Here is a 27,871-nt window from a genome sequence, read left to right on the forward strand (position 1 = left end):
GCGAGGGGTTTGATGGGGGTCACCTTGATGGAGATCGAGCTGGAGGCCCCCAAAGACCCCACCCCTGGGGTGCACCACTGTCCTTGTCTGGGGAGCTGTGTGCCACTGCTGCCGCCGCCCACTCCAGCTGGGTTTCTGATCACTCGGCACAAGCTGGTCACTCTGAGCACCAGACCCTCCGCCAAGCTGGGGGATGAGAATAGACGTGGCCCCCGAGCTCCAGCAGCTGCAGGCCTAGCCGGGGAGACAGGTTGGGCCTTTGTGGGGGTTTTCAAATGAAAAGGGCCTTGGAGAGAAAAGTCCCATTGGGGGATACAGTGCCTGAGCCCAGCCTTTCTCTGGGAACACGGAGCCACGCAGTTTGAATGGTGGACAGAAAGCAACATCCAAATCTGGCTGCCAACTCAGTGCCCACTTGCATAGAGCAGACTGACTTATGTTCTCCCAACAAAGGCGCCCGGCAGGGCCTTGGAGACACTGTCACCAAAGAACATGCCAGATCCCTATGCAAACTCCGCATGGTTGCAGCCCCTGCTACCCCCACTGGCTGACCCCCTCGCTCCTCCCCTGAGCCACTGTCCAGCAGGATTCACAGTGACCTTTCATGGTGGAGGAAGGCCCGAAGCTGCCCGTGGTCCAGCTTGACCACCCCTGCCTTCCCACACTTCTCTACCGCTGGGCGCTGTGACAAGGCAGGTGTCTGCCCCTGCCCCCCACCACCCTTGGCAGCCTCCCCACTTCTTATGGAGGAAGCTTCTGGGATGCTCCTTCCTGCCAATTGTTAGCAAACAAACCAAAGGTCACCTTGTTTTTCCCAGGGAAAAGGGCTAGTTTGTAAAATCACCTACGTCCTTCCCCCACCAGCCCGGCCCCCCTTAGAGCAGCCGCAGGGACAATCGGACCTTCAGGCAGCGGGGCTGAGGCTTACTTCACTTCGTCCGCAGGGTTCTGACAATTTTTTTAAAAGTCAGGAGACTTTACAGGCCGATCTGGGCCGCCCGGGCTCACCTCCCCTTGCGGGAGTCCCACGGAACCCCGTGCATCCCCGCCAGGCTCCCAGGGCTGGATCCCTGCTTCCTCATTGCCCTTCACCCCAATGTTCCTAAACCTCAGGGTCTTAATAGCAAACGAACGAAGCGTGCACCATGCTCCTCGTTTGGTGATCTTGTGGGCTCTAAGCCTGCTAAAGACGCTGCGCTGGGTAAACCCACCATGTCCCCTTGTGCCTGGGACACACCGAAAGGCGGTTGGGGCGGGGCGGGGGGCGGGGGGTGTGTTGAGGTGAGGGCAGGGCAGCAAATCTTGATATTCCTCCGCAACTCAACTCTAATGCGCACGCACGTAGGCCTATGGGAGGAAAGCTGAGCGCAAGGCTTCCTGGAGTCAGTGAGGTGTCCCAGGAGGTATGCCCAGTGGGCTGGCCCAGCTGGAGCAGAGGATGGGTGTGCCGGCCATTCCTGGAGAGAGAATCACATGTCAGGCCAGGGAGCGTGGAGTGTCCACCCTCGGCCTCCGTCTGGTTGGGCCAGCCCTGAGCCCCTGCTGCCCATACTGCTGGGGACTCGGCTCCTCTCTCCCAGCCTTGAGGTCTGGGGTCTGGAAGAGAGACTGACAGGCCCCTAAGCCTTTGCAGATACAGGCCAAGCAAATGACTTTGGGTCGCTGAGTGCCAAGGTCCCCCGGCTTCACACCCTTCCACTTGAGCCGGGAGAGAGCCATAGGTAAGAGAGCACGGACGGGTTTCACAGGATGCTGAGTGCTTTCAGGGACAAGCAGAGTTGAGCGGCGTGGCCGGGTGGGGCCTCCTGTGTTGCGAATGGCCTCCACTCACCGGCATCCCGGGGCAGCTACCTTGGGAGTTTCTCAGGGTGCAGCCAGCGGCCAGTGAACTCGGACGTCCCCGGCCTCTGGGCACAGCCATGTCACAGACCCTAGCGCCTCGGTCAGTGTGAAGCCTCCTGCCTCCATCCTCCCCACACCCGCGGCCCAGCGGCCTCTCTTTCCTTGGTTTGGCTGCATGGCTAGTCCTGACGGCGTCGGGACGCTCTGCGTGCGCTCGGCCCGCCGGCTCCGGCCCCATCCATCTAACCCATTCTGTTTTCATTCCAGAGCCCCGGCCAGAGCATGCCATCTGCCCCCACCCCCACCCCCTGCCCCACCACGAGTACAAGCATGCTCTCTGTCCCTCATGGCCTCGGAGACTAATTCTCTCTGTATTTTCTTTCCTTCCCTCTGCCCTCCTTCATATGCGATCATACACTGACTCCCGGCACCTGTGCTAACACACCAACCCCCGCCCCCTCCTTAAGGAGTGCTCTAAGAATAGGACCACTGAACGTGCTTTCTCGGAGTTGCCCGAGTATCCCCAACAGACCCACCACAGTAAGAGACTTTTCAGTATCCCCGAAGTAGCGGAGGAGGATGGAGAGCCTTGTGAGTTCCTGCACAAGCAGGGCTTAGGGGCCTCCTCCAGGGTCAGGACCGGGCTGGCCAGAGAGCCCAGGCCCGCCAGGCCCTGCCGGGGGCACGAGGCCCTCCACGGCTCCTGGTACCCCACGAAACCCAGGGGCCCCCAGGCCGAGGACTTCATATTCGAAGACAGAGGCTGTCGGTTCAGCCGCGCGGCCACCAGGAGCCCGGACAGCGGCCTGGACTGCGGCAGCGAAGAGGAGGAGATGAGATTTAGTTTCCGAAGCCCAACTGCCCAGTGCAGCCCCGGCCCCGGGCACTGTCCTTGTAGGAGGAGCCTGAGGCCCCTGCTGGCCCGGCGCCGGACGCTGACACGGCAGAGCAGCATCGAAGAGGATTTTGGGGAGCCAGTGGAGCCCGGCGACGTCGTCAGGAGCGATGAGCCCCACCCGAGCCCAGAGAGGTCCACCCCCAGCAAGTACGGCTGGGATGAGCCCACGGGCCGCGAAGATTTCCGAGATGCCTGGAAGAAAAGCATAAAAATGCCCGACAGTAGGGCCATTGCCCGACAGGCCCAGCCTCCTCCCCGGGTTGCAGACGGCCCTTTGGTGTGTGAAGTAAACCTCCCGCTCACATCCGCTTGCCAAACCAATCCGTTTTCATTCTCTCACCTTCTTTCTTTGTTTTCGTGTCCGTCCCGGGCACTCTCTCTGCTGGCTCTCTCTCGTTTTTCCATGCATTTTTGATTTATGAAGCTTCCCAATCTTTTCACCATGCTGATGATTTCTTTACTTTGCTTTAGAATAATGATCCCTTCCCCACCTCCAAATCAGTGATGATTATGGCTGCTTTAATTAAAGGACAACTGAATCTAAATTTTAATTAAGGGTTAGCTGAACTCTGATTCTCCCAAAGTTTGGCAACACGTACTTTTCAAAATGAATCGTGGGGATGTATTTATGACTGACTGGTATTGCTTACTAGGGTTTTTCTCTGGTGGTGGTTTTGGTTTTGGGTTGTGGTTGGTTTTCCAGTTCATCCATAACTGGAAAAAAGAATGGAGAACAATTATTGAAGAGATCCACCTTTGCATTTGTTTCCAAAGGTTTTTTTTTTTTTTTTTCCCCACGTTTCTTTCCTGAGAGCAGTTTTCTGAATGAGATTTTCGATCATCAGCTCTAGACACATCCCCAGGCCTTGTCTTCCAGGCTTGTGAGTGCTTTTCAAGAGTAGGGATTCCTTCAAGGCTTCATTCATCTCTATATTGTGTCCTCTTTTCAGAACATTTGCTCCTGTCATGCTGAACTTTTCCATGAAAACACAGGTGAGACATCCCAGGGCGCCAGGCCTTGGGCTTGAGCCGGTGCAGTTTGTGACATGTCCACTAGAGGGCGCCGACCCACAGTTTACCGAGTCACCAGCAAACTGCAGCCCACTTCCTGTTCAGACTCATTTCTGAAGCTCCCAGCCCTGATTCATTCCGTGTCCCTGAAAACTTCCTGAGTTAAGTCACCAGTGAGCTGGAGGTTTTGCTTTGATTCTCGCATAGGATGCGAACCTTTAGTACGAATCAGAGGCAAAACTTATCCATAAAGGAAAATAGTTCGGGTTAGCCCTGAAACGTGAAGGTTTGGAAGTCTTTGGAATAGCGTCAAGACGGCGCCATGAGTTTCAGAGCTGGTAATGCACAGAAACTTCTGTCTTTGAGTTTTCGGTAACCTCGCACACAACTTTGCCCAAGCAGGACATTTGGGAAATGCAGTGTTTTTCCCACCTTTGGGGTCACTGGAGGAGGGCAGACTGTGCTGAGACTAGAAAAGAGGTACCAAAGGCGTGACGAGTCTTATCTAAGCCACTCTCACTATGGCTCAAAATACTTGGCTTCAGCGGCAGCACCAGCAACAAAAAGATGTCTCCCGAGGGGTTCTCTCTCTCGCCCCTGCCCGGAAAAGCAACTGTGCTGTAGAAGACGGGGTGCCTGGGGTGAGCACTCTTTTTCTCTTCCAGGTTATTCAGCTAACCTTTCAGTTAAAAGCTAAGTTTAGTTGCCTTTAGAGCTTCTGCTTCTAAGTTGAATTGATTTGGCTGACTTAATTCTTTTCTTCCCACGACTGGCAAGACTGATGACCGTGTCATTGTTTTGTCTTTAGATTTTAGGAAACCCGGTGACCGCAGGACGGGCTGATCGGGCGGATCACGTGGGCCGGAGGTTTTCCCACGGCAGTGCTGGTTCCCACAGGTCCCGGCCAATGATGGTCCATGCTGCGGGTTAGTGAGCCGGATGGAGTCCTCCATCTTTCTTTTAACCAGAGCACATGGTTCAATCTAAACATTTTTAAAAAAATTATTAGGAATAGCATTTTCAACTAAATACAGAAGACACTTGGTTATTTATGGCAAAAGAAGGCAGAAACAGAACCAAATAAATGGAACCTAAATTTAAGGATTCTCAAAATATACTGACCTTTGAGGTCAATCTTCTCCCTACAATTTTTTTTTTAACTGCAAAGACTGCCATCCTAAGCATGGAAGAGATGATAATGGGCCATCTCCCCACCTAGTTCATGCTCTCCTGAAATGCTCATGGTCAGAGCAGCAGAAACAGGGATAGGTGGCTGAACTCCAAATACCTAAAGGAGCCCCCAGCCAGTGGAGAGTTATCTGTATGCATGAAACACTTGGGCAACTGGGGTTGAAAGTTATGAAAAAACAGCAGGAGGCCTGAATGTGTGCCCTGAACTGTGTGTTGACCCTGTCTATCTGGCCACCTCCTCGTGCATGAGTCATCCTCAGGCATCCAATTCCATTCTCTTAATTACTTTTTGGAATTCAGCCAGCCGTGCTGAAAGCTGTCATTGTAGTCATTCTCATCAATCCACTAAGAGGGGGAGCGTGGCCGAAGGTCAGACGGGAACCTTTTTATTACTGGAATGAACCCCAGCATAACAGTTCCAAAAAGTATTATACGCAAGATAATGGAATCTGGTAATCAGCACAAATAAACTAGCTTTTTGTGAAAACACACACACACACGAAACAAAGCAAGAGACCCATTCATGGAACAGAAGTAGTTGAGAGAAAAACATTGATCTGGTGAGACAGGGCTCAAGGAAAGCAGCCCTTGGACAGTCCAGACACCTGGAAACACAGCCCCAGTCCGTTTAAATAGCTAAGGTTTAAAAGACAGTTGGGCTTTGTTCACATCAGCCAACAATAATTAAAAACTTTATGAACCAAATCAGATCCCCTGAAGTTTTCTCCTCCTTCTAGATGTTTCTTTCCCGTAGAACCCAAACAATAGGGTAAAACAGTTTCTTTTTCCATCTTTACAGTTTTTAGAATGTTTTTATTTTTATTAGTGAAAAATTCTATAGAATGTTAAAGGACCTTTAAAACAACAGACTGTTTTCAGTTAGGCTAAAAAGTAATAAAATAAGCTAAAAAATAAAATCAGCTGGAAAACACTGGTTTCACATATTACAGACCCACTAGCAGAATTCTGCATATACTGCATGGTGCTTAGTGACTCCGTCGTGTCCGACTCTTTGCGACCCCATGGACTGTAGCCCACCAGGCTCCTCTGTCTATGTGGATTTTCCAGGCAAGAACACCAGAGTGAGTTGCCGTGCCCTCCTCCAGGGGATCTTCCCAACCCAGGGACTGAACCCAGGTCTCCCACATTGCAAGCAGTCAGATTCTTCACTATCTGAGCCACTAGGGAAGCCTTTGTGTACACTAAGCCTACATTATTTTTGAGTGTTGTAAACCAGTGCCACATCACTCAGATCTTCATTTAATTTGTGTATAGTTGCCCCTGTAACAATTACTGAGGTTAAGTAGGATCTCCTGGCTTGTAAAATAAAAGACTTGTAAATAAGAGTCTTGAGGAAGGAGGTGAGGACCAGTTCAAGACCGTTCTTCCTGTTGAATTTGGTTCCTAAGTGCTCATTCGACTGTGACTTTAATGAGTGAATGCTCATTACGTGAACCGCCACTGTTTCTGTGGTTGAAGTTTAATGTCCTGGCACTGAGAAGGGGTGTCCTCTGGAGGAGGCCTTGTGGGTCTCCCACTCCAGTCTCCTAGGACAAAGAAGAAAAGTCTACAGGGCTCAAAATTATGGCGCTACAAATTGCCAACTGGGCAAGGAAGTAAAGGAAAACATAAGTGGGCCCAGTCTCCCCATCAGAGTCTTGGACAATCCTTCAGGTGGATTTGTCTTAAGGGAAAGAATGCAGAAGGCTGCACATGTCTTAATTTTAGTGAAAGACACTAGCTAAGTTAGTAGAGGGCTTCCCTGGCAGCTCACCTGGTAAAGAATCTGCCTGCAATTCAGGAGACCCTGGTTTGATTCCTGGGTTGGGAAAATCTCCTGGAGAAGGGATAGGCTACCCACTCCAGTATTCTTGGGCTTCTCTGGTGGCTCAGATGGTAAAGAATGTGCCTGTAATGCGGGAGACCTGGGTTTGATCCCTGGGTTTGGAAGATCCCCTGGAGAACGGAACAGCTACCCACTCCAGTTTTCTGGCCTAGATAATTCCATGGACTGTATAGTCCATGGGGTCTCAAAGAGTTGGACATGACTGATTGACCTTCACTTCACTTCAAGTTAGTAGCAAGAGAGTAATACTGTGGTAACACCTTCACAAAGAAAAAAAAAAAAAGCCTCAATAATAGAACCCAAAAAAGTGTTAAATAAATCCATGATAGAATTTCTTTCATTGTATCTTATCTCTTAGCATGGAGCAAGGCAAGAAAGCATAATTATAAAGCATAATTAGTATCAATCACTTTATATTTTCATATACATATATTCACAGACCAAAGAATCTATTATATTTTCAAAAGACAAAAGTGACTCAAAGAAGAGGAGAATCATGCCCCAAACTCTAGGAAGTGAATGGTCAGTGACATGTGAATAGGCGATTTTCCTCTAGTCTCTGTTTATTTAGTTATAGTTTTCCTGTGCCAATATCAGTAATTAATACTTTAGAAATCTGCCAACTCCAAAAATATCCTTTTCTTTTATGGAGAAACTCCCCTCCTACATATATTTTTTAATAAGCAATGCCTTCACAACTAAAATATATTATACTTTTAAATATACTCTGGATTTCCTTAATTAAGAAAACAATGCCCTTCCTGATTTAAAAAGATAAAAATTATATAGTCCCATATCTGGTAAATTCTAAGTCATATAATTAGCATAACGAAGGCCTCATAACCTTTTTTTTTTTTTTTTTTTAAATTTTTTAAATTTTATTTTATTTTTAAACTTTACATAATTGTATTAGTTTTGACAAATATCAAAATGAATCCACCACAGGTATACATGTGTTCCCCATCCTGAACCCTCCTCCCTCCTCCCTCCCCATACCATCCCTCTGGATCGTCCCAGTGCACTAGCCCCAAGCATCCAGTATCGTGGATCGAACCTGGACTGGCAACTCGTTTCTTACATGATATTTTACATGTTACAATGTCATTCTCCCAAATCTTCCCACCCTCTCCCTCTCCCACAGAGTCCATAAGACTGTTCTATACATCAGTGTCTCTTTTGCTGTCTCGTACACAGGGTTATTGTTACCATCTTTCTAAATTCCATATATATGCGTTAGAATACTGTATTTATGTTTTTCCTTCTGGCTTACTTCACTCTGTATAATAGGCTCCAGTTTCATCCACCTCATTAGAACTGATTCAAATGTATTCTTTTTAATGGCTGAGTAATACTCCATTGTGTATATGTACCACAGCTTTCTTATCCATTCATCTGCTGATGGACATCTAGGTTGCTTCCATGTCTTGGCTATTATAAACAGTGCTGCGATGAACATTGGGGTACACGTGTCTCTTTCCCTTCTGGTTTCCTCAGTGAAGCCTCATAACCTTAATCAATGACCCCAAACAAGGATTTCATTGGATTTGGTTTCTTCCTGTGTAATTTTTGGTCTTTGCATTTATCTAGTTATTTACCTGACAGATGAAAAGGCTCAAGGGTGTACCCATCTGAAAAGAAATACCACATCCTAGAGCATTCTGCTCTTACTGGTCGACTGTGGAAATCTCCATTTTCCTCCCATTTTCCAGGTTATTTTGGCCACTGAGCTTACACAGCAAGGAAATGCAGCACATTTTCTCTATATCCAGATGGGAAAAGTTAAAATGACTTAACTAAATAAACAAAACTTGACTCTCTAGAAAGGAGACTCGTCTCCCTGGGTTTCCCTGTAAGGAGAAGAGGAGCAGCTGTAAATTATGCTTCATAGGCAACCCACTTTTTCTCTGTAGAAATTACAATGGAGAGAACAGTGGAGGCAGGTAGCCTCAGGTAGTGAGGGAAGAAGTTCACTTATAGAAGACAGTTCTTATTCTGGCAGCACAGGAGGATTTGGGAGCCAGCAGGGGCAAGTCAGGATCTTCAACTTTGCACGTGGTTTGCAGACCCTTCCTCCTTCCTGACAAAGACCCCCTCCTACCCCAGGCCAGGATATTCCACATCAGGGCAGAGGGAGGAGCATCCACGCCCAGGTCAGACCAGCAGCTGGCGGTAAGTTCTTCCTTGAGTCTAGCCTGCCCCCAAGAAAAGGAAGGGCCTCCCAGTCACCCACTCCAAACCCTGTGAAGCTGGGTTTGTGTGGACACATTCCATGGAGGCCACTGTTCTCTTCCCATGAGGTTTGATTCCATAAAGTATCTAACACACCTTCTCTGGAGGAAACACCGTGACATCATACCCACACTTCCACTCATATACACCAACTCCAAGTGCTCCAACCACTTCCACCCCATCCCGGCTCCTCCCCGCAAACCAGAGAGAGATCCTGTAATGGTGTGGGTGACTGCCTGCTGTTTTCACTGAGCATGGTGCTAGCCTGAGATCCTCTTGCCGGTCTCCATGCCTAATGTCTCCCACTTGTGCTTGGTGTGATTTGGGACTTAAAGACGTAGAGGCACAGTTGTCCGCACATCACGGTGCCTGAACTTGAGCCAACTCCTGAGAGCATGAGAATTGTAGGAGTAACGCAAAGGTCTTCCAGAGTGACAGTGACCTACCCAATCCTCCCCTTGTGAACTTGCCTGTACATTCCAACTCCACGATCACCACGTCCACTTAGTCAGGGAAGCCCTGGAGCCCTCTGGGTGGGTGCAGCCACAGTTGTAGCCACAGTGCTCCTTCAGTGACTTTTCCCTCAGCTGAAACAGCACCCACTGGGTCACACTGCTGTTTGGTTAAGTTCCTTCTGCAAAACTCCCAAGGTTACCCAGCTGAATTGAAAACATCCTTCTCATGCTGCTAATGGTCTTCTCTACCATCAGCCACGAGCATGAAAAAACCACTGCATCACTACACATACAGAGACGTCACAGGTCACGAGATGGCGTACCATTAGCTTCGTGCTATTTAATTTAGAGAACATTTAATGACTAGGGGGGCAAAGTATGAGACCCTCTCATTGACTGTGTGTGCGTGTGTGCTGTCGCTTCAGTCATGTCTGACTCTGTGTGACACTGTGGACTGAAACCCATCAGGCTCCTCTGTCCTTGGGAGTCTCCAGGCAAGAATATTGGAGCGGGTTGCTGTGCCCTCCTCCAGGGGATCTTCCCGACCCAGGGATCCAACCTGTGTCTCTTACGTCTGCCTGCTTTGGCAGGTGGGTTCTTACCACTAGCACCACCTGGGAAGCCCTCTCACTGACTATAAACAAAATCAAAACCGGTGTGAAGAAAGTAAGGCCGAGCTGTTCAGTTTTGTTGCCTTTGAGCTTCCCTGATAGGTCAGTTGGTAAAGAATCAGCCTGCAATGCAGGAGACTCTGGTCGATTCCTGGGTCGGGAAGATCCGCTGGAGAAAGGATGGGCTACCCTCTCCAGCATTCATGGGCTTCCCTGCTGTCTCAGCTGGTAAAGAATCTGCATTGACTATAAACAAAATCAAAACTGGTGTGAAGAAATCAGTAAGGTCGTGCTGTTGACTTCTGTTCCCTAGCAGAAGCGAAGTTACTGAATGTTTAGATTATCTTGGTATCCTAAAAGAATCCCGAATTCAAATAATGTTAACAGTTCACTGCATTTTAAAGACCAACCTTTCCTGCAGTTAAAGTGCTTTTTTATTTTTCAACTGCCTGTTTCTGCTGGTGGAAGCAGCCAAGACTCTGGCTCTCCCCACACCCTCTGTGTCCCCCACACAGCTTCGACATCCTCTTATCCCACCTCCTGTGCTCCTTGTGCTGGTGACACAAATTTTGACCGGCTGTTTGTCCCACCCCTACCCTCCTTTCTGACGATTGGAGTTTTTCTCATTTGCTTCCCCGCTGATGTTCTGAGTCCTTCTCAGTCCTTCTACAGTCCTTATACTGTAGTCAAAACAGTATAATTCACTAGCAGATGTTTGTTCTCTCTATATGCATATTAATAAATGTATACATATATAGTGAGATATATGCATGTCTGTAACGACATTTAATAATGTTGTTGATGTTCAGTTGCTCACTAATGCTCATCTCTTTGTTATCCCATGACTGCAACATGCCAGGCATCCCTGTCCTTCACCATCTCCTGGAGTTTGCTCAAATTCATGTCCATTGAGATGGTGATGCTATCCAACCATCTCATCCTCTGCTGCCCCTTTCTCCTTTTGCCTTCAATCTTTCCCAGCATCAGTGTCTTTCCCAATGAGTCAGTTCTTTTGCATCAGGTGGCCAAAGAGCTTCAGCTTTAGCATCATTTCTTCCAATGAGTATTCAAGGTTGATGTCCTTTAGTATTGACTGGTTTGCTGTCCAAGCACCACAAGCACCACAATTCGAAAGCATCAATTCTTTGGTGCTCAGCCTTGTAATACATATGCATATATACTAGGATTTCAAAAGAATCGTCTTTAGAAGCTCAGTGGTAGGCGGACTTGAAACTCAATTCTTCCAGGAATTCATTAATTCATTGTAATGCATTCATTGCCACTTACGTATTTGGAGCCAAGTGAGCAGCTCAGTCACCTGTATCAAACTTTGACAGATAGGCAAATACATCTCTTAACATCCTTGTGCTCTGGCTCGTCTGTTAATGGAAACCTAGAGGGTCTCATGCGAAGAGTTGACTCATTGGAAAAGACTCTAATGCTGGGAGGGATTGGGGGCAGGAGGAGAAGGGGATGACAGAGGATGAGATGGCTGGATGGCATCACTGACTCGATGGACATGAGTCTGAGTGAACTCCGGGAGTTGGTGATGGACAGGGAGGCCTGGTGTGCTGCGATTTCATGGAGTTGCAAAGAGTCAGACATGACTGAGTGACTGAACCGAACTGAGAGGGTCTCTGGGTCTCTATGCTTGACTCCTGAACAGGTCCTTCCTAATCCCTGGGACTTGGCCACCCGTCACCCGCCCCCACAACCAGTGCTCAGACCAGTCCTGCCAGGAGGTCATTGAAACACAGTCCTTTATCTCTCGCTGTCTTCACAAGCAGCACACCTACACTCACCCTGTTGCCTACGTTTCATACTAGTTATTAGCTTTTCAAACCCATCTCTGTCGAGGTGATCCATTTGTGCCTGCATGTTGAGCTACACATTTCTTTAAGAACTTATTTTTATGACTTTATGAATTGTTTTGTTTTGGACTGTGCTGGGTCTTTGCTGCTGCACGGGCTTGTCTCTACTGGGGTCAGTGGAGGCTGCTCTCTTGTCGTGCACAGGCTGCTCATTGTGGTGGCTTCTCTTGTTGCAGAGCACAGGTTCTAGGCTGCAGGCTCCCGTAGTTGCAACATGTGGGCTCAGTAGTTGTGGCTCCTGGACTCCAGAACACAGGCTGAATAGCCTTGTTACACAGACTTAGTTGCTTCGAGGCACATCGCATCTTCCCACATCAGGGATCGAACCCACATCTCCTGCATTGGCAGGTGGATTCTTTACCACTGAACCACTAGGAAAGCCCAGCTACACATTAAGAAAAAAAAAAAAAAACACAACTTAAAGTGCTTCTCTCTTCATTTTCCAAAATCACACTTTGTATAACAGCTCACCTTTCTGGGTAAAGCAGGGAGAATGGCTGGTGGGAATCACTTAGACCCTGTGCTTTATCCCATGCACTCCCAGATGAGTACGGGCGGGACCGGCTTTCTCCGGACTTCTACGAAGAGTCAGAGACAGACCCTGGGGCGGAAGAGCTCCCAGCCCGCATCTTTGTGGCCCTTTTTGACTACGACCCCCTTACCATGTCCCCGAACCCAGACGCTGCAGAAGAGGAGCTTCCCTTTAAAGAAGGGCAGATCATCAAGGTGGGGGCATGGCCCAGGGGGTACAGGTGGCGGGGGAGGATGGGGAGGGGGTGCTCACCAGATCCAAGTTCCTTAACACAGGGGTCCCCAACCCTCGGGCCATGGACCAGTATGGGTCTGTGGCCTGTTAGGAACCGGATTGCACAACAGGAGGTGAGTGGCGGGTGAGCAAGCAAAGCTTCATCTGCATTTACAGCCGCTCCCCATCACTCACATTACCACCCGAGTTCCATCTCCTGTCAGATCAGTGGCAACATTAGATTCTCATAGGAGTACAAACCCTACAGTGCATGAATCATCTGGAAACCACCACCACCCCCAGTCCACAGAAAAATTGTCTTCCACAAAACCAGTTCTTAGTGCCACAAAACTTGGGGACAGATGCCTTAACACCTCAAAACGACAGGCTACTTCCTCTTGTATTTGACATTCAGCCTCCCATCAGTAGTAGAGGAAGAGCCTGAGTCTGGAGTCAGAAGGAAGACATGGGATGCTCCCTAGGAGAGGGGAAAGGGCCTTGAACCCCAAGTTTGCAAATTTCCAAAAGGGCACTGACAATAACCTTTGAAAGAGGTCGCTAACTAAAACGGACTCTGAAGAATGGTGATGCTTACCCCGCAGAATAGTATGCACAGAATCCCTTTGTGAGTTGAGGTTTTTCACTTCTGGAATGCCAGACAGTGGTGCTGTCTTCTTATGGAGGAATCATTTGTTATACTGCACTTGCATGTGTGTATATGGGGTGGGGGGTGGTGGCGGGCGGCACTTAACTTGTGTGCGTTCACACACATGCACTCAGCTAGCAAAGCCCTGGCCTTGCCGGGCAGCCCCCTGGTCAACGGGAGCTCCAGAGGCTATCCAAACCCTGGAGGAGAAACAGGTTCTTAGACACACAGATTTTTAGGGTGAGGGCTACGTGTACACACTTATGCCCACAAGCAGCGATTTTTCGTGTTCTTCAAGTCAGTGTCTGACTAACTGTGACTCTAGGTGAACAGAGCCAATCTATTTCTGAACCAGCCACCCCAATGCCTTGCCTTCTTCCCGTGACTCCAGGTGTATGGTGATAAAGACGCTGATGGATTCTACCGCGGGGAAACCTGTGCCCGGCTTGGCCTTATTCCCTGTAATATGGTCTCTGAGATCCAGGCAGATGATGAAGAGATGATGGACCAGCTTCTAAGACAAGGCTTCCTCCCTCTGAACACACCTGTGGAGAAAATAGGTAAGAGGCCACGTCCTGCTCACCTGTGAGCCTGCAGGCAAGGTGGCGCCTGCCTCCTCCAGGGTTTTGTAGCACAAAACACCAGCCTAGGGCTTCCCTGGTGGCTCAGTGGTGGAGAGTCCACCTGCCAATTCAGGGGACACAGGTTCCACCCCCTACTGGGAAGATCCCACATGCCTTGGAGCAGCTGAGCTCATGTACCACAACTATTGAGCCTGTGCTCTGGAGTCCAGGAGCCACAGCTACTGAAGCCCATGCCCCCTAGAGCCCATGCTTCAAAACAAGAGAAGCCATCGCAATGAGAAGCCTGAGTACTGCGACTAGAGAGTAGCCCCAGATCACTGCAACGCGAGAAAACCTGAGTGCAACAACAAAGACCCAGCACAGCCAAAAATTAAAAAAAATATATATTTTTTAAACTGTCAAAAAAAAAAAAAAAAAAAAAACCCACCAACTCAGGGCAGGAGACAGCGCTGAGCAGAGGAATGAATGCTTTGGTTTTTTTTTTAAAGATATTTCATATAGTTCCCTGTGCTACTATAAGTGTCACTTAAGTGTCACTATAAGTGAAAAGTAAATCCTTGTCACTTGACCATTTTACTTTTTGGCCACACCAGGCATGCGGGATCTTAGTTCCCAGACCAGGGACTGAAGCTGTGCCCCATGCATTGGAAGCACAGAGTCGTAAACACTGGACCACCAGGGAAGTCCCCAAAATCTGAGTGTTAACCATCAGATTTTCTTGGGCAAAACCCATTCTGTAAACCAAGGTTTTAATAGTCCTGAGATACAGACATACAGGCATCTAAATATTTATGAAAACACAGATGATCTTCTCATGAAAGATGAAGTATGGCCTTGCTTACTAAAAGTCGATCACATTTAGAAAGTAAACGTTTTTGGGTTGTTGTGGATGAAATGTTTGTGTCCCCCTAAAATTCATTTGTTGAAACTTTAATCTGTAATGTGATGGTTTATTAGGAGGTAGGGCCTTTGGGAGTGATCTGGTCATGAGGGTGGAGCCCTTATGAATGGGGTTAGCACCCTTATAAAAGAGACCCCAGAGAGTCCCTTCCCCCTTCCATCATGTGAGGACACAAGGAGCAGGAAGTCATCTGTGAACCAGGAAGGAAGGGAGCAGGTCTTCACCAGACACCAAGTCAGCCAGTACCTTGATCTTGGACGTCCCCCACCCCAGGACTGTGAGAAATGGATGCTTGTTGTCTCAGCCCCCAGTCTATGGCACTTTGTTATCTCAGCATGAATGGACTGATACTGGTAATATACGGGTTTTGTTTGTTTTAGTATTTATTTATTTGGCTGCTCCGTGTCTTAATTGCAGCGTGCGGGATCTTTAGTTGCAGCCTGTGGGATCTACTTTGCCCTCTGGGGACTGAACCTGGGCCCCATGCTTTGGGAGCACAGTCTTAGCCACTGGACCACCAGGACACTGGTACTACTTTGCACATTGACTATCTATGATAAATTTCAAAGGGTGATTGGACAAGTCGTATGCTTTCCATTCTTCAGGTAAATTCTGCTTATCCAAAGACATAAAAGATTTTTACCCTTTAATTTGGATACTAAATTCTTTTGTTTATGTAGAACCACTGAGCAAACAGTAAAACTGTTTTCAGCAACATTACATTTATGATCTTTAATTTTTCCACATGCAAGGAAAATCTACTCATTCAAAAGGCCTCTCCTTTTTCTAAATAACTGTAGACAGAAAGACTCATGGGATTCATATTTAAAGTTTTAATACTTCAAAACATTACATTCACTTCTTTTTTATTGTTTAACCTTTTTCTAAATTTATTTTTATTGACTTATAGCTGATTTACAATGTTGTGCCAATCTCTTCTGTATAGCAAAGTGAATCAATTATACACATATATACATTCCTTTTCATATTCTCATCCATTATGGTTTGTTACAAGATATTGACTATAGTTCCCTGTGCTATACAGTAGGACCTTGTTATTTATCTGTCCTATATGTAATAGTTTGCTGTGCATTGCGTGCGTGCTCAGTCATGTCTGACTCTTTTGCGACCCCATGGATTGTAGCCCGCCGGGTTCTCCTCTATCCATGGGACTTTCCAGGCAAGAATACTGGAGTGGGTTGCCATTTCTTCCTCCAGGGCATCTTCTTAACCCAGGGATCAAACCTGTGTCTCCTGGTTTGGCAGGTGGATCCTTTACCACCAAGCCACCAGGGAAGCCCATATGTAATAGTTTGCGTCTGCTAATCCCAAACTCCCAGTGCACCCCACTGCCTCCCCTGGATTCACTTCTAAATCACACTCCAGACAAAGTTCAGTGGCTCAAGTAATATGCATGATTTTAAAGACAAACACAAAAGCAAATATCTCAACCTTTTTGGTATTAATGAGTTCATTGTCTCAAGATCCATGTCTAACAGTCGAGGTTTCATATGAATAAACTGCCCAGATTAAATCCCCGAGACCACAGCTCTCTGAGCCCTCACACCATCCATTCCCTCGCATCGCTGCCCCCTTTCCTGAAGTCGACAGTGCCTCTTCAAAGAGGAAATGGGCTCGTGCACCACAGACCCAGAGAGTCTAGGAGCAATCTGCTAAAAAAAAAGAAACTTGATTTACACGATCACTTGGATTAAATGTCTTTTTATTCAGTAGTCCCTAGACTAGCTGAGGGAACCAAGCTGAGATACCTGCTTGCCCTTTTATGTTGAGGCAATGTTTCTCATGGTGAAAGACTGGAAGCTTCCATCCTGAGACTAGGAGTAAGGCTACAATGTCCACGCTCATCTCTCCTTTCCAGCTGCATGCTAGAATGTGCAGTACAAGGAGAGCCAGGGAGCAATGGCCCACAGAATGGAAAGATCACATGGAAGCCTACCTTGAAAATCTCAGAGAACCTATAAATACAGTTCCTAGAATACAAGTGAGACTAGTAAGGTCAATGGATACAAAAGCAATTGCATTTCCATAGGTTAGCAATGAAAATTTGAGATTTAAATTGAAAAAGTAATACTGTGTACAGTAACACAACGAAGATGTGAAATATGGTTAAGTCTAACAAAATACATGCAGTATCTGTATGTTGAAAATGATAAAACATTGATGAAAGAAATCAAAGAATCCCAAAGTAAATAGAGATGGACTGTTCATAGACTTAATATTGCTAAGACATTAAGATGTCAGATATCCCCAAACCAACCTATATGTTCATCAAAACAGCAGTCAAGGTCCATGCAAAGCATTATATAGAATCAATAAGCTAAATCTTTCATGCATATGAAAAGTCAGAGAAACTAAAAATCACTGAAACCATTTTTAAAAGAAAAATGTGAAAGACTCATGTAACTTGATTTTAAGACTCACTATAAAGGCAAACTGATCAAGACCATGTGGTGCTGGAGAAAGGACAGGCACACAGAGGAACAGGGTAGAATGGACCCCCCAGACTGATCAACATATCCACGATCAACTGACTTTTGACAGAGGTAAAAATGCAATTCAATTGAGAAAGGGTAGTCTTTTCAATAATAGGTGCTGGAATTACTGGACATCCACAGGCAAAAAGTGAATCTCAAGCCATATTCTCACTGTAGTGAAAAGCTTAACTCAAGATTCATACTGTCTTCAATATAAAAATGAAGACTATAAAACTTACAGAAGAAAACAAAGGAGAGAAACTTTGTAATGATCAGGCAACAATTGTTTTGATATGATATATTTTAAAAATTGTGTTAGATGTTATCAAAATTAAATATTTCTGAGTGGGACTTCCCCGGCAATCCAGTGGTTAAGAATCTGCCTGCCAGTGCAGGGGATATAGATTTGATCTCTGGTCCAGGAACTAAGATCCCACGTGTCACAGGGCAGCTAAGCCTGTGCACCTGAACTACTGAGCCCATGCACCCTAGAGCCCATGCTCCAAAACAAGAAAAGCCACCACAAGGAGAAGCCCGCACACTGCAAAAAGAGTAGCCCCCACTCGCCTCAACTAGAGAAAGCTTGCACGCAGCAGCAAAGTCCCAGCACAACCAAAACTAAATTTTGAAAAATCACTAATAACCAGAAAGAACTCAAGTGTTTTCTGGCTGGTAAATGGATAAAATAACTATGGTTCATCAATACAATGGGATACTACTCACCAATAAGAGTAGAACAAATTATTGATCCATGCAATAACATGACTGAATCTCAGATGCACTGTCCCAAGGAAAGAAGCCAGTCCCCAAAAGCTACATCCATGAGATGCCATTTAAACAATATGCTAAAACAGGCAGAACTATTAGGATAGAAAACATATCAGTGGTTACCTAGGTTGGAGGTGACAAATGGGCATGAAGGAATTTGGGGACGGTGACATAACTTCAATATCTTGATGGTTGTGGTGGTTATGTGACCATAGAGTTTATCAAAACTTACTAAAGTGAATGAACACTAGACTGAGTCATACTGTATATAAATTACACCTCAATACAGTACATGTGTAGCCTTAATGCCACTGACACAGGGTTCCCCTGTGAAATTAGCAGTTTAGCAACACTGTAATTAACCTCTGGTTACCACTGTAATTTGATCCAGGAAACATACATGCAGGTCCTGCAAAGGTGTGCTTGCTTATTTCAAATAAAAGCAGTGATTCTTGACCAGGAGCTGAGGGTTGAATTTTGCACATGCACACAATGAGCCCTATGCCTGCCGCTGACTCCTGAAAAGCTGCTTAACTCACTTTACATGCTTTCAAAACACTTGTCTTTAGGAGTTTTCATTTCTGTGCGTTGAATTCCAAAAATCAATCTTAGGCAAAAGGTGGCTGTGTTTGGGAGAAAGGCCTCAATGCCTACTTTCTCCAGGAGAAACGTCATTTAGGAACCCAACAACGGAGGTTTGCCAGGGAGTTTGACAATTTGGGCCAGATCCCATGGTTTTTCATTGGCCCTTCTTGTAAGTGGCTGTTTTCGGAGTTTTTCCAGATGCTCTGTGTGGGGTTTTCTTCTTTTCTCCCCTCTTATGCTGATATACAGCCCAGGGCTCCATCTAGGGCAGATTGCAGCCGGGCAGCGGAGGGGGCCTCCCCCAGAGCCTTCTCCTCAAGTGGCATCATTTCAGGGACAGCTGTTAAAAGTACAGCGAGGACACCAGAGGAAGTGGAGGGAAAGGAACCTCTGAGACGGGTAGAGAGGGTGCCCCTTTCTATAGACTCTTGCTTCTCCTGATGACAGACTGGTGGCTGTGCCTCTGGTCTGAGCGAGAATAATCTGAGTGAGAATCATCTTCATAGCAGCTACATGGGCAGCATTTTTGACCTGGTGTTTATGGGGTTCCTCTGAGCTGGGTCACACCCTGCAAGTGGCCTGCTTACCCCCGCCCCTCACATGCACCGTGTGCCACTCCAAGACCTTTAGATTGACTATTTGAGCGAATTCCCTGCTCTAAGTCTCCCCTGTTCCTATACACAGAGAGAAAGGAGTGGGGCTAGACTGGACTTCAGCGTGAGCGTAGGGAGCCTGGGGGCTTCCCCGGCTGGGCCAGCACTAGAGCCCAGCAGTCATCTCAGCCACACTGGTCGCATGTGACTTGGCTCCACTGATCGAGCCAAGGGAGAGGGGACGCCACTGGCTTTGAAATCACTTCATGATGGTGTTCTTCTTGTGATGTGAACAGAGAGAAACAGGAGAAGCGGCAGACAGCACTCGGTGTCGACGCGAAGGATGGTGGCCCTGTACGACTATGACCCAAGGGAGAGCTCGCCCAACATTGACGTCGAGGTACCTCTGCCCACAGCACCCTCCCTCCCTCCCTTCCCTGGAACTTACACAGGAAGGGCTATTCAACCAGGAACGAGATAGCCAGGAGGGCAGGAGAGAGGTCGCGAGCCTGGTGACACACTCAGGGCACTGGCAGCCACTGAATAGGGTTTCCCTGGACCAGCACCCTGTGACCCATACCTGCTGTGATGGGTCATCCTGGACAGAGAAAGCAAAACCTCTGACATGTGGCCAATGACCACCCCCCCCCCACCACCACCACCACACACACACACTCAAGGAAAATCGAGCAGAAAAGATGGATGTTCTCTGTGCACATAGGCTTCGTGTCCTAGGAACACTGTGAAAACTGACAAGCATTTGCCTTCAGAAGGTATCTATTTCCCATGAAGTGATGGGACCAGATGCCATGATCTTAGTTTTCTGAATGTTGAGCTTTAAGCCAACTTTTTCACTCTCCTCTTTCTCTTTCATCAAGAGGCTCTTTAATTCTTCTTCACTTTCTGCCATAAGGGTGGTGTCATCTGCATATCTGAGGTTATTGATATTTCTTCCAGCAATCTTGATTCCAACTTGTGCTTCCTCCAGCCCAGCGTTTCTCATGATGTACTCTGCATAGAAGTTAAATAAGCAAGGTGACAATATACAGCCTTGACGTACTCTTTTTCCTATTTGGAAGTGGTCTGTTGTTCCATGTCCAGTTCTAACTTGCTTCCTGACCCGCATACAGGTTTCTCAAGAGGCAGGTCAGGTGGTCTGGTATTCCCATCTCTTTCAGAATTTTCCACAGTTTATTGTGATCCACATAGTCAAAGGCTTTGGCATAGTCAATAAAGCAGAAATAGATGTTTTTCTGGAACTGTCTTGTTTTTTTGATGATCCAGAGGATGTTGGCAATTTGATCTCTGGTTCCTCTGCCTTTTCTAAAACCAGCTTGAATATCTGGAAGTTCACGGTTCACATATTGCTGAAGCCTGGCTTGGAGAATTTTAAGCATCACTTTACTAGTGTGTGAGATGAGTGCAATTGTGTGGTAGTTTGAGCATTCTTTGGCATTGCCTTTCTTTGGGATTGGAATGAAAACTGACCTTTTCCAGTCTTGTGGCCACTGCTGAATTTTCCAAATTTGCTGGCATATTGAGTGCAGCACTTTCACAGCATCATCTTTCAGGATTAGAAATAGCTCAACTGGAATTCCATCACCTCCACTAGCTTTGTTCATAGTGATGCGTCCTAAGGCCCACTTGACTTCACATTCCAGATGTCTGGCTCTGGACAAGACGTATACAAATCTCTGGTCCTTGGTATTTCTGTTGTACCTGATGGGTGACCAGCTCGTGGTTCAGATTCAGAGCTCAGGTGGATTCAAATTTCTGTATTGGCTTGATGAATGTGTGCATGCATGCTAAGTCGGTTCAGTCATGTCAGACTCTTCACAACCCTATGAACTGTAGCCCACCAGGCTCCTCTGTCCGTGGGATTCTCCAGGCAAGTATACTGAAGTAGGTTGCCATGCCCTCATGCAGGAGATCTTGCAGACCCAGAGACTGAGCTCGTGTTTCCTGTGTCTCCTGAATTGGCAGGCAGGTTCTTTACCACTAGTGCCACCTGGGAAGCCTGGCTTAATATATATATGATGCCTAATGGCTCTTAGAAATGAACTTTAGTACCCTGTTTTCATGTCTAGAGATAAAAATGAAATTTTTTTCTGGTATCCTCTGCTGGAGTCAATGCACCCACCTCTAACCTGGAGCATGGCACGTAGTAGACTCTTACTAAATGACATTTAAATACAATTTTTTAAAATATATTCAGTGAAAGGATATTTGTGCAATGGTCCCTTCATTGCAGAGCGTATCTGAAGGCTCTGTGGTTTGTTTTTTTTTTTAATTTTATTTTATTTTTAAACTTTACATAATTGTATTAGTTTTGCCAAACATCAAAATGAATCCGCCACAGGTATACATGTGGCTCTGTGGTTTTTAAGTTAACTATTTAACTGGCTATAAACACACACCACCAGCAGAACCTGGGGATGATCTTAATTCTGGCTGAGAATCGGAGCAGAGCAGCCCTTCTGTTGGAGACTTGGCCCCATTTTGAATTGTCCTTACTTTCTAAGAGACTGGGAACACAGGCATTCATTCATCTGATATGTACCCTTTCTCCTTATCTGACTGAAAGTGTAGGTTCATACCAAAACAATAAGAAAAAAAAGAGAAATCATACCAGAAATCATGAAGATTTTTTTTTTAAGGCAACTTCTATATTTAGGAAAACACTATTAACTTTATGCTCTGTCTTTACAGGCTGAACTTACATTTTGCACAGGAGATATTATTACTGTTTTTGGCGAAATTGATGAAGATGGATTTTATTATGTAAGTTTTTGAAGCATCAAATATATAAATATTTTTGCTTGTCTATTCTTTCCCTTAAAATTGTGTGGGAACTTTACCTGGCTTGCTGAAAGGATGGCTAATGTGCTTGTCCTCTTTGCTGAGCCCATAAAATATGGGAAGGCAGTTCTGTGATCTTCACTGTTACTTCTCTTTAAAAGGACTATTTTCAATGCATACGAGCTGTTGACAAAGTAAGAGTATTCACATGCTCACATTAAACATTTCTTTCATTCAAACATTTACCAAGCAGTTTAATTTTCTGGATTACTTAGTGCCTGTGTGCATGCTAAGTCACTTCAGTTGTGTCCGACTCTTTGCAGCCCTATGGACTGTAGCCTGCCAGGCTCCTCTGTCCATGGGATTCTCCAGGCAAGAATACTGGAGTGAGTTGCCATTTCCTCCTCCAGGGGATCTTCCCCAATCCAAGGATGGAACCCGAGTCTCTTACGTCTCCTGCATTGGCAGGTGGATTCTTTACCCCTAGTGCCACCTGGGAAGCCCCATTTAGTGCATAGGTAATACATTTTCAAATGGTGAGAGGAAGAAATACAAAGAAGCAAAATTAATTAAAACCAAAAGGATCTCAAGCTCCTCCCTCTTACAGCACTGTGGACCCAGCCTCTGGGATAGGGATGGGGGAGTCCTGACTCTGCCCTGGGCCAGCGGAGCAGATCTCCTGATATTCCTGAAGAGAAGGCAGGCATGTTGGGTAGTCATCTTAGGGGCGCCTCCCCAGCCAGACACCTACTGCTGTTCCTAGCCTTAGGAATGGGGTCATCATCTTGCATCCCACTTTCCTCCTCTTTCTGTTTTTGTTTTTTTTTTAAATAATGAAAATAATCAAGAAACTCTCAAGCCCTGACAAGGCAGGTTTCTCTTGGGGTCAAATGGATTTTACAACATCAGGCACACACGGTATTTCAAAGCTCCTCTGATGCAGTTTCTGATTTTTAAGAGAATAGTTTTTAGTGAGACTGTTCATGGTGTTACCAACCAGGGTTCTTGGCCTTCCCCAATCAATAGAAATTGATCAGAGGTCAGACAAAAATTCAGGTAAGGCTTTACTTGGGCCCCTGGTGCACAGTGGGGAGCCAGAACAAACAACAGGTTTGCCTGCTTGCTCTCAGATGAGGGGGACGAGCGTGTTCCTTACATGGGGTGAGGGTAGAGGTGTGTCCAGGGGTCAGCCCGGAAGGGTAGCTTAGGTGGTTTGCCCACCCCTTAGGTGGTGGTGTGTGCAGGGGGCATGCGAGGTACCCTGGCTTTGCTCTCAAACCTCTGCTTTTACTCTGGGCTCTTCAGAAGTGGCAGCTGGGTTTTGGGGTCTCTTTGTACCCCGTTGTCCGTAATTTGCCCTAACTGACTCCTTGCATGGAGTTAGTTTTAGTTCCTTCGAGTTTCTTTGTTTTCTGATGCTGGAGATGTTTCACCAGGTGCAGGCACTGCAGCAGAAGGTCCCGGGTTCCGGGTCCAAGCCTGTCTCAACACTTTGTCCATATGTTGCAAGTATTTCTTTTTCTAGGTAATCATCTGCTTTTCAAATTTTCCTTTTTGTGTGTGGTTTTGTTGCCTTTTCTTTTATGAAGCAGAAGTTTTAAATTTTTATGTAAATTTTTATGTTTTTCAGCCCTTGGGAGGCATGCTTAGAAGTCCTTCAAGGTGATAAAAATAATCATTTTATCTTGGTTCTTCACTTTGATAGCTTCATTTTCACATGTAAATCTCAAGTGTCTAACTTTATTTCTAATTAGAGAAACTAATGTCCCCATGCCACTTATTAAGTAATCCATGCTTTCCTACTGTTTAAAAATCCCACCCTTCTTCTGTGTACTACATGCCTAGTATACAGAATGTGCAGTACACTCCCAGGTACACAGGACCAGACTGCATCCATATCTCAGCTATTCGATTCTCTCAATTACTGTGCTTTTATAATTCATTTTCATATTTGGGAGGGATCTCTTCACTAGGATCCCACCCCACAACAAAGCCATAGTACTTTATTTAGAGGTGCATTTAGTTTTTAGAGGAAACTGGGGAGTTTTTAGATGACATGACATTGTCTTTCAACTCTAACATAGGTGTGTCTGACTTTTTCTAAGTTTTTCCTTTCATCTGTTCATGAATTTATTCTTACACATCCTTATATATCTTTTAAAGTTCATTCTTATGTTCTTGCTATTATGATTTTTCTGGTATATATTTTACTGGTTGCCGGGCAGTATCCAGCCCCGGCAGATCCAGGGAATTCAAAGCGGGGACGGCGCCGGCGAGGATCAGGAAACAACTGCTTAATTAAACGTTAATTAAGGATATAAAGAGTAATAGAATAAGGATAGCTCAGTGAGGAAATTCAGTGGAGAAAAGAGGCTGAATAATTCAGCCAGAAGGTGAGAGAAAGAACGACATGGGGAGACCAAGTTTCGGTGAACAAGGCCCGCACTTTATTTTCCAAAGTAGTTTTTATACCTTAAGTTATGCATAGAGGATAATTGGGGAAGGGGTAGAGTCATGCAGTAAGCCAGGCTTTCTTCCTGCAAACTTATCATATGCAAAAGTTTAGGTGATTTGCATCATCTTCTGGCCCGGAGGCCTGTTAACATTTTAAGACCCTTTCTTCAGAAAACTTATTTTTCTCTAAAGGTGATTAGTCAAGCACCACCCTCCAAAAGCATTAGATAAAGTTGCATTCCTATAGGGCAAAGGTGTGGTGGGCTATAACAAGAAAAAGAATTAACTCAAGGGTCCAAGGTTACAAACATTACTACTTACACCCATTATATCAATCAATACACTGCCAGGGACACAGTAGGTAAGGGATATGGAAACTTAGCAGCAAACATTGGCCCAACAAGTGAAAAACCCTTCACCAATACAATTTATAATCAATCTTTTAACTGCTCAAAAGAATCTGTATTTAGACAGTTTAGAACATCTCATGCCTCTCACAGTTGGGAGGCTCTGAACAATCCCATATGGCTGGAAAAACCTATTCAGGCAGGCTAGAGGACTTCCAAAGGAGTTTGTAGGTTGAAACACTATCACACCCAGGAACTTTATTAACTGGAGCTGTAAGTTAACTCTTTTTTCAGAGAGAGGTAGTGGGGGACAGCCCCCTGTAAAGCCAGAGGTGTAGGTGAGAGCACAAAGCAGAAAGTAGGCAGACTCTGGTTTTGGGGGTAGATGCTCGAGAATTTCCAGGGGAACTCCTGAGGCTTGATCCCGCCTTTGCGTATGCCGAGCCTCCTTCCTCATGACCTTTGCCAGGGGCGGAGCTCCTGCTCCCGGCAACTGGTTATTTAGAAAATATCTTGGAAATGTGTGTATACATATGTATGTGTGTATGTATCTGTTTTGTGTATATGTATGCAACACACATGTATGTGTGCATGTGTGCATACATGCAAACACACATGAATGTGTGTGCATGTGTATGTATATGGGCATGTGTGTGTGTTTGCGTGTGTGTGTGTGTGTGCATTTTATGTGCATGTACATGTGTGCTCGCTGTGCCTATTTATCTGCATGTTTATGCTCCCCTACAAATCTTTCTTCTGGATGCATTATTTCCATTGTCATCAGTTGGTTCTCTTGGGTTCCCAGAGTCAAGACATTTTGTCTTTTCTTCAATATCAGTCATCTCTTCTTACTGTCTTACTGCATCATTTAGAACAATTATGAATAGTGAGGATAGGGGATCCTTAACATTATGTATTTTAGTAGGAATATCACTAATCTTTACACTGTTATGTGTTAAGCTAGACTATCAATAGAGAGATGGTCTTTATACTGTTAAGTATCTTGTTTCCATTTGCTAAGCTTATTTTTTTTCTCAGTAAATTATTGACCATGGTATACCACTATTTTTTACAACTATTTTTAAAGAGCTGTATTTGATTTGCTAACATTTTATTCAGAATTATATTTATGTTCCAGAAATTATATTGGAATATAATTTTTAGAATATCTCTTACATGGCTTTTGATATCAGGATTATGCTAGAATTGTGAATGAACTGGTAAGCTTCCAGTATTTTTCATGATCTGGACAGCTAAAATGACATAGTTAGGTCTTATAATTATGTGAAGATTATGTCTAAAAGGTCTTTTAGGTTCATTATCTTTTTAGGATGCGGTTGTACAAAAGTTTTCATTTGCTTAAATGATTATATTCTTATTGAGTCAATTTTTTTAGAATCTATGTATATTTAGAAGGCCAGACCTTTCATTTAGATTTTCAAGCATCTAGACAAAACTGGACATAGTATTATCTGGTTATTTAAAAATATTTTTCTACTATGAGCTGCATGTTTCCATTGCTGTGTTATGTTTTATCTCTTTGTTTTCTTGGCTTAGCCTACCTAAATTTTGCATGATAGTAGGAATCAGATCTAAATTGATATGAAATGTACACTTTTTATATCTCCACCAAATGGCTTTACTGTTATTTTGTTGGTCTGATTTGCTGAGTAGACTGCCCAGTCCACTTATTCTCAATTACTTCTTATTTGATAAATGAGAACTGGGGATATCTAACTTGATACCAATAATCTCAAGCTTCACCAAACTTGTGTTGTCTGACATTGCATGCAATCTTGAAAGCTCTCATAAGAGCTAACTTTTTCTGGGATATACTCCTGTGATCTCTTCCCAGTCTCTCCTCAGTTCCAAACATCCCATAATGAACAGAGAGTAGACGGAGGGACCTCTATTGTCCACCTGGGCCTTCCCCTCCACAATCCATAGCATCCAGAGTGAAGTCAATCACTTGAGATTTCCAGCACCCCATAATGCTTCCGCCCTTACTTAGCCTGTGTTAACCAGATGTTTGCATGGTGCAGTGTTTCTACACCCAGACTCTTAAGTCATGTACTGTGATAGGTCAGAAGGAAACTGGCTGCACAGTAGCAGTCTAAAAGCATTAAAGCCAGCAAAGAAGGAGAACTATGCAAGCATGACTGGGCATCGTGCTGACCGTGCATGAAGAAAATGTGGCAGTTGTAATGTTTACTGCCATTTAGCCTAACATAATCCAATTCTGTTTGAATGTAAGGTCTTGACACGGTTTGTATTTGGCCTCAAACATGGAAATGAGGCTCAAAGAGGACCAGAGATCTGAGTGTGAAGGATCTGCAAGAGGGAGAAATGTCAGGTTTCTCTTAGAGAAAGTTGTAGTCAAGGGTTTTGCAGATGGACTGTTGAAAGGAGGTGGGAGTCCCAGGGGGCTTGGTGACATGTCACCAAAAGTCCAGGGTACAAGCTATGGAATGACCGAGGTGAGGAACAAGGGCTTGAACTGAGATGGTAACTGAGGCAGACAGATACCGAGGGCTCAGATGGTTAGTTGGGACATCTTCCAGGAAGATCTCAAGGTTCTGCCTTAGCTGATGGGTGCACCTGGGTAAAACAGGAGTAAGGACATGGTTGAGAGGAAAACACGAAATACTGAGCTTGAGGCTACAGAGCCTCTCCAAGACAGAGGAGTACTCACGCCCCTGGAATATTCTAGTGATCACATCTGACAGTGGTGTCACGCACACTTCTGACACGTGATTTAACAGACCTGTATGAGGGAGGCTCAGGAGAAAAGAGAGGAAACACTGTAGAGACAGTACCCCCACACTCCATTCAGTGAGCCTAGGGCAGGGTTCAGCCCGGAAGCCTGAACAGGCAGGAGGGTATAGGTCTCTGGTCACACAGGTGCCTGCTGTGATGTGAGCATGGTACTGATGGGGATTTGTGTGTAAAGCTGTATTTTCACAGAATGTAGTCCCCAATTATGAGCCAACTACTCCATCT

General features: G+C 45.7%; 1 protein-coding gene across 10 annotated transcripts in view; it reads left to right on the top strand.

Moving 5' to 3' along the window:
- Positions 1 to 27,871, top strand: part of RIMBP2 (RIMS binding protein 2) — a 325,528-nt gene that overhangs the window by 291,410 nt on the left and 6,247 nt on the right. For 5 of the 10 annotated variants that reach the window (XM_059876305.1, XM_024977660.2, XM_024977661.2 and 2 more), the window contains exons 15-21: positions 2,310 to 3,017; positions 4,560 to 4,677; positions 8,892 to 8,957; positions 12,499 to 12,680; positions 13,737 to 13,905; positions 19,568 to 19,671; positions 21,981 to 22,052. In XM_059876305.1, the coding sequence (XP_059732288.1) occupies positions 2,310 to 3,017; positions 4,560 to 4,677; positions 8,892 to 8,957; positions 12,499 to 12,680; positions 13,737 to 13,905; positions 19,568 to 19,671; positions 21,981 to 22,052 (1,419 nt within the window). The remainder of the gene's footprint in view (positions 1 to 2,309; positions 3,018 to 4,559; positions 4,678 to 8,891; positions 8,958 to 12,498; positions 12,681 to 13,736; positions 13,906 to 19,567; positions 19,672 to 21,980; positions 22,053 to 27,871) is intronic. The other 5 variants (XM_059876306.1, XM_059876304.1, XM_024977665.2 and 2 more) reach the window with 3 other exon arrangements.

The sequence above is a fragment of the Bos taurus genome, chromosome 17 (genome assembly GCF_002263795.3).
Source record: "Bos taurus isolate L1 Dominette 01449 registration number 42190680 breed Hereford chromosome 17, ARS-UCD2.0, whole genome shotgun sequence".
Taxonomy (NCBI): domain Eukaryota; kingdom Metazoa; phylum Chordata; class Mammalia; order Artiodactyla; family Bovidae; genus Bos; species Bos taurus.